The 17,402-nt window shown below is 42.7% G+C and overlaps 1 protein-coding gene across 1 annotated transcript in view; it reads left to right on the top strand.

Moving 5' to 3' along the window:
• ppp1r16b (protein phosphatase 1, regulatory subunit 16B) overlaps nt 1-17,402 on the top strand; it is a 192,204-nt gene that overhangs the window by 100,266 nt on the left and 74,536 nt on the right. Inside the window, exon 3 of the mRNA XM_079510323.1 lies at nt 1,314-1,384. Within this exon, the coding sequence (XP_079366449.1) occupies nt 1,314-1,384 (71 nt within the window). The remainder of the gene's footprint in view (nt 1-1,313; nt 1,385-17,402) is intronic.

The following is a 17,402-nucleotide window of genomic DNA, read 5'->3' as shown; positions in this document are numbered from 1 at the left end:
TTTTTCAGTGATGGCTGATGGAGGAAGAAGATTGGATTTGTTTTAGAGGTGTCTGTAAATGCCACGGCAGTTACTTATTATGCACACATACAAGACAGCTGTGTACTAACGGCATGACTCCCAAGTGCTTCTCGGAGTCATATTATATATTATATTAGACATATATCGTTGCTGTTGGACAGAACGTTTTCTTTTGTGAATTATTGCCCTAGGCGGTGTCGCACCAAAGTAGTAAAAATAGCAGATCTACAAGCTCAATCTATTTTCACTGCATTACAATGTTTTAAAAACAATAATAAAAGATTAACGGTTTTGGTCATAGTACACGGTTTCCAACCAACAGCGACAATATGATTTTGGGAAAGGTTTCAGTCCAAGTTATTTGACAACCATTATGAAATTATAGAAAAAACAAAAACAAACACAAAATAATAATCAAGGAACTTATTTGGCCTAATGGCAGTGTGAACTTATCGGTCCAGAGGATGTGAGATTAGCTCCAGAATAACACACGCACACACATACATTTGTACATTTAATTTAAAAACTGTGTACATTGGTGACTATAACTATAATCTAGCTGATCTTGAGTCCTACAAAAACGGGAGAAAAAAAAAGTATATATATATATATTATTATTATTATTTATTTTTTCATTAGTACCAATGAGGTCAACTAGTGGATTTACTAGTCGACTATTTGAATAGTCGACAAGTTGCGTAAAGCTCTAACAGCAGGCAAGTTGACCATCATGGATTACTAGCCTCCTAAAAACTAAAACAAAATACATACATACATGGATGCACCTGGGACGTATCCTCAGTGATGTATCCCAAGGTCATCAGGGTTTCGGGTCTCCCAACATCATACCCCTCACTCAGGTGACCCAGCCGGGGTGATCAAGTCCCGACTTACGTCCCAGTAGCTACCCTCGATCAGTCCCATTAGGGAAAGACCAAGGCCACACAATCCGTTCCTCCTGAACTACTCTGCCGGGACTGGGAGGTACCATTCTGGCGCATGGAAGGACTAGGCTCTGTGGGTTGACTCCTGTCCGGGCCCCTCCTACGTCTCACCAGGTCCACTCCTGCTCTCACCAGGTCAGGCCCTGTGCGTTGCACCAGACTCCCAGCACCAGGCACTTTATTCAGGAATGGTGGATTCTCGAGCCGCAACGGTTCCGCAGGCTCCACCTTGCCCTTGGTGGTGCGCCGCAGGCTCCGCTTGAGGCTTGAATGGCCTCTCCTACAGAGCTACAGTGTAAAAAGTGTTAGCGTTTCAATCCATGTGTTATTTCCCCCTCTCTCCACTAGTGCGCTACCTGTTGAAGAATAACGTGAGCCCGGACCTCTGCAATGAAGATGGCCTCACTGCCCTGCATCAGGTGAGATAGTCTCTCTGTCTGTAGTCTGTATGAAGATGGCCTCACTGCCCTGCATCAGGTGAGATAGTCTCTCTGTCTGTAGTCTGTTGGCCTCACTGCCCTGCATCAGGTGAGATAGTCTCTCTGTCTGTAGTCTGTAGTCTGAATGAAGATGGCCTCACTGCCCTGCATCAGGTGAGATAGTCTCTCTGTCTGTAGTCTGTTGGCCTCACTGCCCTGCATCAGGTGAGATAGTCTCTCTGTCTGGAGTCTGTAGTCTGTTGGCCTCACTGCCCTGCATCAGGTGAGATAGTCTCTCTGTCTGTAGTCTGTAGTCTGTATGAAGATGGCCTCACTGCCCTGCATCAGGTGAGATAGTCTCTCTGTCTGTAGTCTGTAGTCTGTTGGCCTCACTGCCCTGCATCAGGTGAGATAGTCTCTCTGTCTGTAGTCTGTAGTCTGTTGGCCTCACTGCCCTGCATCAGGTGAGATAGTCTCTCTGTCTGTAGTCTGTAGTCTGTTGGCCTCACTGCCCTGCATCAGGTGAGATAGTCTCTCTGTCTGTAGTCTGTAGTCTGTTGGCCTCACTGCCCTGCATCAGGTGAGATAGTCTCTCTGTCTGTAGTCTGTAGTCTGTTGGCCTCACTGCCCTGCATCAGGTGAGATAGTCTCTCTGTCTGTAGTCTGTAGTCTGTATGAAGATGGCCTCACTGCCCTGCATCAGGTGAGATAGTCTCTCTGTCTGTAGTCTGTAGTCTGTTGGCCTCACTGCCCTGCATCAGGTGAGATAGTCTCTCTGTCTGTAGTCTGTAGTCTGTTGGCCTCACTGCCCTGCATCAGGTGAGATAGTCTCTCTGTCTGTAGTCTGTAGTCTGTTGGCCTCACTGCCCTGCATCAGGTGAGATAGTCTCTCTGTCTGTAGTCTGTAGTCTGTTGGCCTCACTGCCCTGCATCAGGTGAGATAGTCTCTCTGTCTGTAGTCTGTAGTCTGTTGGCCTCACTGCCCTGCATCAGGTGAGATAGTCTCTCTGTCTGTAGTCTGTAGTCTGTATGAAGATGGCCTCACTGCCCTGCATCAGGTGAGATAGTCTCTCTGTCTGTAGTCTGTAGTCTGTTGGCCTCACTGCCCTGCATCAGGTGAGATAGTCTCTCTGTCTGTAGTCTGTAGTCTGTTGGCCTCACTGCCCTGCATCAGGTGAGATAGTCTCTCTGTCTGTAGTCTGTAGTCTGTTGGCCTCACTGCCCTGCATCAGGTGAGATAGTCTCTCTGTCTGTAGTCTGTTTGACAGTTGGTCTGTCTCCAAACCATGCATTTACGTAGATCAGTGTTTTTCAACCAGCGGTCCGGGGACCACCAGTGGTCCTTGAGGGGGTTCCAGGTGGTCCCCAGCTAAATGATGAGTTGGTAACCAAATGGACCCTTATAGATCTTTAACTCTTGAGAGCGTACAATTAAACCAAATGGACTCTTACGGGTCAATATCTTTCATTTTACACTCAAGAATTTAATTATTGTTAAACATCTGCATTACTTAATTTACAGGAAGTCTACACACAATTAGATAATGTTATAATAATTGTTATTTTGATGAACATTTGCCTGTTGTCTCTCCTATGTTACCAACATCAATTACAGCATGGAATTGTGGACAAAATCCTATCCGTCGACAACAAAATATATAAAATAAGAGACAAAATCTCATCAAATGGTGGTCCGTGCTGAATAAATAGTGGACCTTGAAATGAAAAGTGTTGAAAACCAGTAGATATTTATTTTGTTTTCCTGTAACCTGTGCGAGCTCTCCCTCTGTCTCTTCATCTTCCTGTTTTCTTCTCTGTTCTTGCATTGCCGCAAGAAAAGACTGTGGAGCAAGACTAAGAACAACAAATATGCCACCATACAAGATCTGTGCACGTTTTCACATGACACGCCAATCGAATATGCCACTGCATTGGCTGCACGAAAGGGGCTTGCTTTAGTTTTAAATGATTTGCTGTCAACATTGCCAATGCACATTCCAAGACCCTGCCACTCTTCTCATTCTGGTTTTACTAGAGAAGGTGATGGAAACCCCATTTACTTGCCTGGTTGACGATCGATAGGCAGGCAGGGCAGGCAGGGCAGGCAGGCAGGCAGGCGGGCAGGCAGGCAGGCAGGCAGGGCAGGCAGGCAGGCAGGCAGGCATCAAACCCGAATGCCTACTGAGTGGCAAAAAAATACTTTATGGCCTTGACAACCCATGCATCCAAACATAAAAGTCCTATCTGATTGCATTAAACAATGTTAAACTCACTTTGCATGTTGCTTTGCCACTCAATGTGCCATTCACTTTAAGCATGCGTATACCCTCTATACAGAGCAACAACGATAAACGGAGGTGAAAAACAAATAAATTGTATTTGAACGTGGAGTAAAATGGTAAATGGTGCATTTATATAGCACCTTTATCCAAGGTACTTTACAAAGATTGTGGAGTAAACACATTATCGTTGCCATCAAGTGGAAGCCTTGTGAAACATCTACAAAACATTTCCCTTTTAAGTTGAGTACAAAGAGAACAATGTAGTGCATGCTCCAACTCCAAAGACCAGGTAAACATCAAACCTAGCAAACATGCTATCTAAATAAATACAAAATCCAAGAAACACTTTTGTTGCATTCCTGAGCCAATAATCCAATGTAGGCTTATAGGAAGTGTTAGGAGACCAAATGCAAAACTATAAGAACAATTACTTAAAACAACCAAGTTTCAAAGAAAACGTTTCAAATATAATATCCTATATCCTATTAACTTCAATTAGTCAAATATTGGATTATTGACTCAGGTATGAAACAAAATGTATTCAAGGCTTCATAGGGGGAGTAATTGATAGAAAATAAGTAATCTTTTGGGTGACTTATTCCTTTTAAGGTAAGGTAAGTGATATTTTTAACACAAAAGTTTTTGTTAAAATGTTAAGGCTCTATATTCTGATAGTGCATGTTTAGTAATCAATTTGATGGTGTTCCAGTTCCAATTTTTCATTAAATTAAAGTATCCTTATTTATCCTGTATCCTGTAGGAGTTCTCTCTCCTGATTGGATAAGATGTGTATCCCGACCTGAAAATGCATTTTCAGTTTATTACGGTTCTGGAGAGACGGGAGACAATTATTACTGATCAGAATATAGGGCTATTTAACACTTACAGTATGTTAACCAGTAAGAGGGCGAGAAGCGAGGTCGCATTTGAGGTTTGAGGTCAGATGTAAAGTTGCTGGCCGGCTCCATATTATGATCCAGTCTTCTCCATGTACTGTATGGCTAACCAGGGTTTGATGAGGTCAGTGTCGTGATCTTCATATATGGAGACAGCCATATATGGTGGCGTGACCATTATATGGAGGTGTGATGTCACGAGGCGTGACCATTATATGGAGGTGTGATGTCACGAGGCGTGACCATTATATGGAGGTGTGATGCCACGAGGCGTGACCATTATATGGAGGCGTGATGTCACGAGGCGTGACCATTATATGGAGGCGTGATGTCACGAGGCGTGACCATTATATGGAGGTGTGATGCCACGAGGCGTGACCATTATATGGAGGTGTGATGCCACGAGGCGTGACCATTATATGGAGGTGTGATGCCACGAGGCGTGACCATTATATGGAGGCGTGATGTCACGAGGCGTGACCATTATATGGAGGTGTGACCGACCGAATTACAATACAATACAATTACAATACCAGTGGTTATCAAACGTTTTTGAGTGGTGTAAACCACTCCTATGACTGGCTTTGTTAGTTTACGTGTCTGTCTGTCTGTTCGTACCAAAAAATGAGCATGGTTGCTATGGTCACCCAGTTCACACGGGTGTGATTTCATCACGTCAGACATTACGTAAGACCACAGTTGATCAGTCTACAGTATATAAGACCTTACACCACTCAGTTCACACGGGTGTGATTTTTAATTTTTCAAGGGCCAGGTTCATTTGGTTCCATTTGTTGTACACTCTCAGAGTTACAGACTTCTAAGGGTCTATTTGGAACCCCTTTTATAGGAGGAATCATTTAAAGAGAATGGTGAAGGAATCGGACCGTTAAAAGGGAATCGCTAAGGAACTGGAATCGTTCACCCATTTTGACCTGAGATCAGATTCTAAAAATGTCTTCTACATCCTGACAGTTTTCTGAAAAAGCTATGTTTCTATGTCAGTCGTTCTTCGATTTTTCAAAAATAGCAGACCTACAAGCTCGTAGCGCGCCACTCGGTGGCGCGCTATGAGCTTGTAGATCTGCTATTTTTCAATAGCTAAAGCATAACATAATGCTAACACCAAAAGGGGTTCCCGCCCCAAAATGGGTTTAAAATCCCAACCCTAGTCTGAAGAGGTGGGTCTTCAGACTACAGCGCTACAGTATGCCGTTCTTTGTACTGCAAGAGGGAGTTTATTCCACAGTTCGGGAGGTCGGGACCTCCCGGTCGTGTGGAGTAAATGACAAATTATCAGAACAACAAATGATGTTCAATTAAAGAACTACAGGAGCCGGGTCACTGGTGTTCACTCAGTGATAGTGAATAGTGTTGAACATTGCACAGTTGACAGGATCTGCACAGTTCATATTGGGTACTCATACTGTTCTGTTTTAATTAAATTGTTGCTTGGGAGAGATTATTTTTTACGGGAATAGTATTTGACACACTGCTGTGTAATGGAGCATTCAAATTGTTTCTGACGCTGGGAAAAAAAAACGTCACTCCGTATTCAACATATTAACCCATTTTGGGGCGGGAACCCCTTTTGGTATTTTAAACATTATGTTATAATTTAGCTATTAAAAAATAGCAGATCTACAAGCTCATAGCGCGCCACCGAGTGGCGCGCTACGAGCTTGTAGATCTGCTATTTTTGAAAAATCGTGAAAATGAGGCACAAATCTTTGAATATATATATGAACGTGAACGTTTTTAACTCAAATCTTTGCTTCTGGGGAGGTCCCTGCAGAACAACATATTTTCAGATGGGGGTCGGCGGCCAATTACTTATATTTTTGGGGGTCCTTGACATGGAACTTTTTGAACACAACTGACAGAAACATGGGTTTTTCACAGAACTGTCAGGATTTAGAAGACATTTGTAGAATCGATGGTAGGACTAAATGGCTTAATGTATTCTGACTTTGGACACATTAGTAGGCTACAGAGGAGAGGATTACATGTTTTATCACCCGCTACTTGTTGGTAGCATTATTTTCAACCTTTTGGCTTTTTGTCTGTGTTAGTCTAGTTGTGGGTCTGGTCTGTCTTCTGTCTGTCTGTGTGTCTGGTGCTAATCTCACAATCACATCATCGTCTTTATGCATATATTTGTTACTTTATTTTTTATAATGGAAATCAACGGGATGTCATCACAAGCTAGCCACAGGAAAGTCCAAGATCTACAACTGAGCTATTCCAATTTACATTAATAAAGATTTCACAATTACAATTGTAAAGTATTTAGCAGATGCTCTTTCTCCAGAGAGACTTACAGTAAGCATACGCAAGGTAAACACATGCATCAAATGCAGACCCAGTTTATTCCCTATATCTGTCATGAATAGATTTGTCTCCGTTTGCACATTATGAGGAATCTGTATTGATGATGACGGTGCAATACACTGAATAACGGCAGTATTAAGAAATATGTACTCGGAATGTTCTCTGAGATAAGGATAAAGAAAAAGTTTCAAGAATCATGAAATCAAAGACAAAATACCAGCAGTGGGTTACTCTGAAAGAATCTTAAATTAATAATATTGTTTGCTAATGAAGGTATTGGGACTGATAGCACAAATGGGCACCGTACGAGTATATATATATATATACTGTATAGTGTTGGTTGGGGGGTGTCTTTAACTCATTCTCGCCAGGAAGTGGGAACCCCTTTTGGTGTTCTAACCCTTCTGGACGGGAACCCCTTTTGGTGTTCTAACTTCTAACCCTTCTGGACGGGAACCCCTTTTGGTGTTCTAACTTCTAACCCTTCTGGACGGGAACCCCTTTTGGTGTTCTAACTTCTAACCCTTCTGGACAGGAACCCCTTTTGGTGTTCTAACTTCTAACCCTTCTGGACAGGAACCCTTTTGGGGTTCTGTACAGTATTAAAAAAAATCAAAAATGTTGATGCTGCTATATAAGTCTTAGGTCAGTATTAAGAAGGCGTTTTTAGAATCGGCCTCAGTCCAAAATGGGTTAATATACCACTCTCTTTGCTCTGACAGCACATAGTCTCACACATCCATTTAAGGTACGGTAGGGGCTGGAGGAAGACAATCACATCGTAGTCTCACACTTCCACAGACCATTTAAGGTACGGCAGTGGCTGGAGGAAGACAATCATCAGCGATAAAAATAATGTCCAGGCTCTGTAGAGTCCCTTAAGTGCAATGTATTGCCTTCATCAGAGTCTGATGAAGAGCATGGGCTGGAGATGTCACCACTACTGTTGGATGTACCAATACTTTGCACTTAAGGGAGCTTTAGTGTGCACCTCGCCGCGGACCTTCTTTTTTAAAATCTTTTATGACTCTTTGGTCTGCCCGTAAAAATGACAGTCGCTAAACCAGCCCAGAACTATGATGTTGACCTAGTAGACAAACTATTTGGAGAATTTGAGCACTGCTTAAAACGGAAAACTTGTATTGCCTATGTATTTATTGGCTTTAACAACTTTAAACCTGCATGACCTCCCCTATTTTGGGAATGTTGTTATAGTTGGAAATCGAAGCCACCAATTTAAGATGGTGAAAATAGCTACAAGCTCACAATGCGTCGCAAAACACACTATATACTGCTATATCTATATATTTTTATTGATTTGTTTGCTGCCACATGTTCACTTGTAGGTTGTTGCCTCAGGGATGTTGGTCTGTTGCCTCAGGCTCTGACATTCTGTATTGCTTCCGTGCTTGTGATTCTTTGGTGTCATGTGTGATCTGCAGTGGGCTGCCAATAAATTGCCCCTCTTGGGATAAAAGACTATTCTGAATCTGATGAATGGGACTAGTGAGGCGAGGACCCAACACGGGAGCGTACCTATGTTCCCCAGGTTCTATGTCCCCCAGGTTCTATGTTCCCCAGGTTCTATGTTCCCCAGGTTCTATGTTCCCCACCATGCAAAAAAGGTTCTTTGTTCCCCACTTAGAATAAACCTAAACCAGAAACCTAACCTAGTAATTTTAGTAATTCTAGTAAGACTAAAAGTGTTTTAGCAACTTAGTCTTAGTGTTACTTTCAGTAGCAAATTCTGATTTAAGCTCAGTCTTTGAACAATCCATTGAACTTTAGGCCTGCCTAGGCTATACTTAAACTATATAGTCTTAGCCAACTAAAAATGAACACTGGCATAAAATAAACTAAAACATAATTGCTCAGACTCTTCAACAAAGATGGCAAAAACAAACATTCTTTGTTCTGTACTTATACATGCAAGTGTATAGTACAAAACACTGAAGTCCTTAAACCAGAAACCTAACGCTAACCCTAAACCCTAAGGTAAGTGGGGAACATAGAACCTGGGGAACATAGAACCTGGGGAACATAGGGATGACCCCCCCAACACCAGCACTGCGCAAAAAACAAGGATTACGGGCAGATATACTAAATGTAGAGGCCATGTAAAGGGCCGGCAAATGTGGTGTTTGTATTCTACTAGTTATTCTACTAAAAAAAAAAAAAAAATCACGAGCTTGGAATACAACAACTTGGCATAAATTAAGATAAATCTATTTTGTGTTTGTGTTTGTTTGTAGTTTTTAATTAAGCGAGCTTTCTCTGTGTGTTTCTCTGTTTTCCATCACACAGACTTTGAGCCACAGCACTTATCTGCTACGTGGAAGGTTGACAGTTTGGATTAGCCTGAAGGCTTATCCATGTTTATTTTTTTAAATCAAGTACACAATTACTGACACATTATTTATTTATGTATCCGGAGTCTCCATTTGAAATCTTTAAATTAGTTTTACTTTTGTTATGGAAGTTCGAAACTTATTCCTCAGAATAATTGCCCTGTATATTACAGATTTCATTTTTCTTTCTTTTCTTTTTTTTTACCATGGTGAAAACATTTCCCGAATGCAAGTAATTTGCAATATCATTGTTTTTATGATCTGATTCAATATAGTAAAGAGTATGTCTATTTGACCTACAGTACTCTGTATATTGTTCAGTGTTCTTCCACAATTTCCTCATGATTCTTTATTTAATTTATCCTACTTTGGTTGTATTTACTTTACATTTTCCAGTATTAATGTTCGTGAGTTGATTTAATCGATGCCCGTCTGCAAGGACCTTAAGTGATATTTCACAAATTGTGTCTGTTCACGATATAATTATCTGCTAAAATCATGAAGGCTAATTTAGCACCTTAGAGTAGTTAGTAGTTACTACACTTTGGCTTTGTAGGGCTGATAAATTACATTACTGACCATCTCTATATTATTTATAGTACAGATAATGTTCCAATATAACTCCTTTATGTCCTTAAAGCCTTCTCACAGAAATGTTTGAGTGATCTCGCATACATTTCTAGGTTCCAGCCTTACGTAGAACGTTTTGTATCAGTACGTTTTCACGTGTGTGTTTCGTATACATTGGCAGTATTACACACTACTTTGGCAGTATCAACCATTTGCCTCTTTAGTGGACATGCTTTTGTGAACCAATCGATGTTGTGATGTCGCTCACCCCAAAAATTGATTTACCTCTTTGCATCAGTAACCCTGAGAAGCATAAGACAATATTGCTTTGGCTTAATCGGCCTCAGAATTAGGTTGTCAATAGTAGCATCCCGGCCAACGGTATCGTTTCTAGTTCTTGCATGGCCATATTGATTTTTTTTTAACGACTGCCATATTTTATACTTAATGATACTGTTGTAAGACAGTATTGCATATAAATGCCGAAAATGGCATATGTGCTTGACTTGTAGATCGGCTATTTTTTAAAGAAGATCTTGAAGAATTTTGAATATTTTCACCAATTGTGCCCAAAATAGTGAAGATGAAAGTCATTCAGTCTGTCTGTAGGTTTTTTGTAAATATTTAAGTAACGGTTTTGAACCCCCAGTTAAATTATGATTGTTTTGGGGTTCACATCCTGAAAAGGTGCGTCTTGTTTCATTGTACCAAACGCGGGCAGTTGACTGTACATTCCTTGAACTGTACCTAAGAGATCTGTTAGTACATTTTTAATCAATCTGTATGTATGTTTAACTTTAAATCAATTTGTATGTTTCACTTTCAATCAAACTGTATATCTATTCTGTAATGTCTGTATAAGCACAGGGCTGCAGCCTGCAGGCTATCAGAAATTACTTTGGACAGATGGAAAAACCTTTCTTGCAGTGACAGATTACTTTACCTGGGTTACATCTTCTGATAGTTGTACTTGAATGTTGACACGACATAATAATCCCATCTAGTGTTTCATTAGTGTGACAGAACATGACAAACTAGGCTACAGCTGAGCTTTGTTGTGCTGCTGACAGGCAGCATGAACACAGTAACACACGTGTTGAAACAAGGCTGTGGTAAAGATACCAGGAAGGAGTGGACAGTGATGTCACTGTTATGCAACAGGGAAGTAGTACGGACTTGAAGCTGTTTATAAACCAGATTCGTCAGTGACATCACTGACGAATCCTTGGTGTTACTCTTCCTGCGACCGAGTAGGCTTTCTTTTCAACGCCGTCTTGACCCGGTGCATTTTACCGGTTGCACCGTCGATACCTTATTACCTTTGCCACAATTTACAATTTAGGCATTTAGCAGACGCTCTTAATCCAGAGCGATTTACATTAGGCAGGAACAAAAGTATGGGAATACATCACATATATAAAATGCATTTATCAAGAAACATGCGTAAGCTAAGAACGTAACTAGAACATATCTATATAATGACACTATACATATTAACTATACATATATACTATACTATGCTATACATATGTTCTATGATGTGCTATGACTACATACAATGCAATTATTGTGCTGTCTACATGACATGCTATAAGTCTGTTTCAAATGCTATCTAAGTCTAAAAAGTGCTATCTAAGGGGGTAGGATAAGTGCTATGGGCCATGATGGAGTCTGAAAAGGTGGGTCTTCAGACTACGGCGGAAGATTGTGTACGGTGTGCCACTGTACACACCGTACAGTCACACCAAATACTGTATAGCTATTTCTATCGTGCCTGTAATACATACAGTATCATCACCTGGTATTTGCTGCTGCAGTGTCATTGATCAATGAGTCTCAATGAGTCTCAGAGATGGCCAAGCCATTCAAACTCATGCATTTTGTGTCTTACACTGTAGGCGTGCAGTCCTTGAACATTTCCTTGGTATAGCTGCAGAATCACTATGCATAATATGCTTCTGCATTACATCATTGTTCATTAAGGTAATCAGGATAATTTATCACTGTGTATGATAAACAAATGCACGCACATGCGTGCACACATACAGTACACGTACACACACATTTGTATTGCTGACCTTTACTTGAAGTTGTGAGGACATCAACATTTTAGGACACCATTGAAAAAAATAAAAATTAACGACAAAACATCGATTTCTCTCCCCATGTCTTTTTTTCACATTCTACTATGCTTGTGGGGATAGTAAGTCCCTCACTCACTAGTATATTAATCACACACAGACACACACACACACACACACACACACACACAGTCACACACAGTCACACACACAGTCTCACACACACACACACACACACACACACACACACACACTGTAGACGGCATCATCTCCTCTCGCCCTCACTTCCCACATTGCAGAGAAATCTTTATTGATGTACAAACGTGTTTTTGAGGTTGGACCTTGATCTGGACAACAAAGTTGTTTATCCTTTGCGTGTCGACGTGTCTTTGAGCAAGGCACTCTAAATGCTCCCAATGTGTAGGTCTGTGTTTCCTCGGTGTGTGAATGGCTGAATGTGGAATATATTACAAAGCACCTTGAAGGCTCAGAAAGACTAAATCCATTTACCATCTATATCCTTGAATTTAAATAGGCGGCTTTATTTCAGTCTTGGCAGCATCGAGCTTCAATTTGGATGTAAATAATTCCTGAACCTTAAGCCCACCGGACAAAAAACACACTTGTTCGTGTTCTCCTCCAACTCAGATAAATTTAGCCTTTCCTCAAGATACCCCTCTCTCTCTCTCTCTCTCTCTCTCTCTCTCTCCAAAAGAGAGTGTGTGTGTGTGTGTGTGTGTGTGTGTGTGTGTGTGTGTGTGTGTGTGTGTGTGTGTGTGTGTGTGTGTGTGTGTGTGTGTGTGTGTGTGTGTGTGTGTGTGTGTGTGTGTGTGTGTGTGTGTGTGTGTGTGTGTGTGTGTGTGTGTGTGTGTGTGTGTGTGTGTGTGTGTTAGGCTGCGCAACAGAGACACTTGGTGGTCAGCAAACACTATTTCCGTGGACAGACAGACAGACACAGAGACAGACACAGCCAGGGACACACATAGAGCTGTAAGACAAATAGGTTTTAGGATAAGGATAAGTCATGTCCCCTGGGCTGGTAGCGGGTAGAGGGAGGTCTTCCCACCAGTCAGCCAGAGGGGACAGCAGTGGAGAAGCCGCCGGAGGCAGCCAAGAGATCAGTTTAACCTTTCAGATTTGATTGTGTCAGCTGGGCTGTGTGGGATGGACATGAAGCAAGATAATCTGCTATTTGTGCTATCAGCCACCATGACAGATCTGACAAGACAAGTTTTTTATTTCGACCTGCTCAGAAAAAAAAAAACCTTTGACAAGCTGTGGACACTACAGAGATGCATACGCACACGCACGCACGCACACACACACACACACACACACGTCACACGTCACACATCATAACCCGTAGCTTTGCTCACAGCTATGAATGGATATACTATTACTGTATAGAGGCAGATAGAAAGAGACACTGAGAGAGATGATCAGAGAGAGATCAAGGCAAGTGGGGATAATGTTTAATGTTTTTCTAAATGAGATGTCATACCTACGTAGGCTTGGCCTCACCTCACCGATATGGGACATTAATCAAAAGATGGCCCGCAGCACACACCCAGACATACACACCCAAATAAATAAACCCAAAGACGCACGCACGCATGCACGCACGCACGCACGCACGCACGCACGCACGCACGCACGCACGCACGCACGCACGCTTCAATCACTATCATCTCCTCAGCCCCTTGAGGTGGATTTAATGTTTCATGAAAGCACCTTGATAGCTTTGGGTGTGACAATCAGAAAATGTGTGTGTGTGTGTGTGTGCGTGTGTGCGTGTGCGTGCGTGTGCGTGCGTGCGTGCGTGCGTGCGTGCGCTTAAGAGAGAGAGACAGAGAGCACGAGCGTTTGTATGTCTGTGTGAGTGTGTATCTAATTTACTAGCCCTCACTTCACGGGGATGCGATTTGTGTCGGGATAGATTGACTTCTCTGAGGGGAAATTGGCAGGGCATGGCATGCTTGTGTGTGCGCAGCCTGTGCCTCTGTGTGCCAGAGGGAGAGGGAATAGTGAACTCGTCTGGGGATGGTTCTAATCACACCTGTTTTGTTTTGTTTTGTGTGTTGTGCCATTTTTGGGACTATAGCCTCTTCTGTCCACAGCTCCACTATAGCCTCTTCTGTCCACAGCTCCACTATAGCCTCTTCTGTCCACAGCTCCACTATAGCCTCTTCTGTCCACAGCTCCACTATAGCCTCTTCTGTCCACAGCTCCACTATAGCCTCTTCTGTCCACAGCTCCACTATAGCCTCTTCTGTCCACAGCTCCACTATAGCCTCTTCTGTCCACAGCTCCACTATAGCCTCTTCTGTCCACAGCTCCACTATAGCCTCTTCTGTCCACAGCTCCACTATAGCCTCTTCTGTCCACAGCTCCACTATAGCCTCTTCTGTCCACAGCTCCACAAACAGCTGTTGTCTGGTTGACTTTTGTCTGATTTATACGTATTGCACGGCAGTGTCGCGCACCAGAAATAGAAGGTCTACAAGCTCACAGAGAACGTGGGACCCCTGCACGAGCGCATGTTACTGTTGAGCTATAACAGAGAGCACTTTTTGGACAGTGATTCTCAACTGTCAACTGAATGTCTTTAGCCTTCGCGGCCCACCCGTTTGACCACTTAACACGGCAGCCGTGCATTTTCCAGAGCACGTTTATTTATGTTCTAACTTCCAACTTGGATCAATGGAACTAACATTGGGTTCATTTATCCGTATCACGAAGTAAGTGGTGCAACTCCGTGTGGGGTTCCCCGGGGGGTTCCAGACCTAGCCTGGCTAATAAGCCAGACTCAAATCACACGTGTGGTCGTGTGGTATTTGAGTCTGGAGATGCTGTGTATGGATCTTGTTTCCCGAGGGGCGGGTTCAAACATTTTCTCTTTGACGCAATTGGTCAGAGCTACTGTCAGTCAAAGGTCTCAAGCATTGAACGTCACTGTACCAAAGCCTGCCCATATTGCATACCGTGTCCCGATTGGCCAGACCAGTTCTCCGGTGTAGGAAATGGGCGTACAATTGAGCCTCTCCAGACCGTAATCCGCCGGCAGGCAATTTCTTTTTGCCAACGGCTGATTCGGTCTGGCTTATTAGCCAGGCTATTCCAGACCCACAGGAACGCACCCAGGGTGCCGGCCCGACCACGTCCGAAACGGTTGAGAAATGACAGAGTTACCGTGTGGGGGTCCCTCTACTGTACTGTACTGGCACACCCGAAATCACTATATATACAGTTAATATGTGCGTGTGTTTGTGTGTGTGTTAGGTTGCGCACAGGTGGTGAAAAACAACCATGCTGTTTTCGTGCTCATACCCAGCCACCTTGAAATGTATTTTTTTTTAACTTATTTTCATATAATATATTCATGTTAAATTGTCATTAAAATCTTTAAAAACGTTTTGCTAATTAATTGGGGGGAACACTGGCAACATCCTCAACGGCCCACATAACAGGTTGAGAACCACTGGTTTAGGAAGTCGGAACTAAACCTGTACCCAAAAAGAGAGAAAGAATAATGTTTTATTCTCACCAAAATAAGTTATGGATCCCAGCTTTAACTGCTTCGATTCGTCAGATGACAAATAGTGAAAATAGCCGAGCTACAAGGTCACTAAGACGTCTTGTATAGGTCTGCTATATTGGTTGTTTTTCGCCGTATTACGACATGCCCCAAAATAGGGGCACCAGTTTGATAGATGACCCATTTTGGGCGGGAACCCCTTTTGGTGTTAGCATTATATGATTTAGCTGTTGAAAAATAGCAGATCTACAAGCTCATAGCGCGCCACCGAGTGGCGCGCTACGAGCTTGTAGATCTGCTATTTTTGAAAAATCGAAGAAAACGGTTAAGAGACCTTTCTAAAGACATTGGCTTCAGTGGTCCAGTCACTGTAAAGGTTTATGCATTACGGAGCTGAGAGACAAGCATGCAAACCTCACCACAATGTGCCGTTACCTCTGCAGCTGCTGATGCATTAGCTTAGCGGACCGCTTAATTTGAATACGATTCATTTCAGATTCCATCACCAGATCTGACGTTACGAGACCACACTGCTGCTGTGTCCACAATTCCTCAGTCAAGTTAACCCATTTTGACCTGAGATCAGATTCTAAAAATGTCTTCTACATCCTGACAGTTTTCTGAAAAAGCTATGTTTCTATGTCAGTCGTTCTTCGATTTTAGCAGAAAATAGCAGATCTACAAGCTCATAGCGCACCACCGAGTGGTGCGCTATGAGCTTGTAGATCTGCTATTTTTCAATAGCTAAAGCATAACATAATGCTAACACCAAAAGGGGTTCCCTCCCAAAATGGGTTAATGCCCTTCAGTCTTTTCAATAGATTTTCAATGCCACATCTCTCCTCTCAGCCGCCCTCCACTTGTCAGCCCAGCTTCAACCTTTTCGCTTGGCCTGTTTCATTATTAACGTCCTTATTCATTTTTCTCTAATATATTTTTTTATCCCACAATTTTGTAACCCATTTTTCACCCCTGTGTCAATTATCTAATGTGATCCTGGGCTCTACACACCCTCCGCCAACCTAGTCCCCATATATGGGGGACATGGGGAGAGCAACGGACTTGAACTCATGCTTCCTTCATGCCTGAGTGTCCAAGTTGCTCCTTTACACCTGACAGGGGGGAGTTTCCCTGGTTGGACGTAGCGCGTGGAAGGAACACGTTATTCCAACCAGTTCCTTATTAATTTTTAAAGATCATTTTCATCTGTGTGATTTTTCTGAGATTTCCCTATTCGGGAGTGACAGAGGAACTTCAAGGTCTTGAGCCAGGGCAGGCGCTTGTCCATAAACTTTATAAATGGATGTTTCTAAATGGATTTAGTTTCTAAACTCACGGCAGCGGACCGTAGTTAGACCACGGTCGAGCTTCTAGTACAAAATACAATACCAGTGTTACCGGTTTAGTTTCAAGGACCATCATTAGTCTGAGAGTGTGCAAATGGAACCAAATGGACCTGTAAGGGTCCATGTGTACATCATCGGTACACTCTCAGAGTTACAGTCCTGTAAGGATCAAGGAGACCTCCTCAAGTAACGCAGAGGGTCCCTGGACCTCCTCAAGTAACGCAGAGGGTCCCTGGACCTCCTCAAGTAACGCAGAGGGTCCCTGGACCTCCTCAAGTAACGCAGAGGGTCCCTGGACCTCACAGAGGGTCCCTGGACCTCACTTTGAGAACCAGAGGGTCCCTGGACCTCACTTTGAGAACCACTACAATAATATGTATCCAATACTGTATGATTGAAAAATAAAAAAAGTTGAAGAAATAGGTACCGTTAAAAGGAACCTTTAAGAAAATCGTTAAGGAACTGGAATCATCAAAATCCTAAAGGATCCCAACCCTATTTATGCCAAATATATCAGGCAATATGCCTTTTATATTGCCAAATGCTAAAAAGGTTCTCTAGACCGTTGGCTATAGAGGGTATGCGCATGCTTAAAGTGAATGGCAAATCGAGTGGCAAATCAACAGGCA

The sequence above is a fragment of the Electrona antarctica genome (genome assembly GCF_951216825.1).
Source record: "Electrona antarctica genome assembly, chromosome: 9".
In the NCBI taxonomy this organism is placed as follows: domain Eukaryota; kingdom Metazoa; phylum Chordata; class Actinopteri; order Myctophiformes; family Myctophidae; genus Electrona; species Electrona antarctica.
This window is presented reverse-complemented; position numbering and strand designations above follow the sequence as displayed.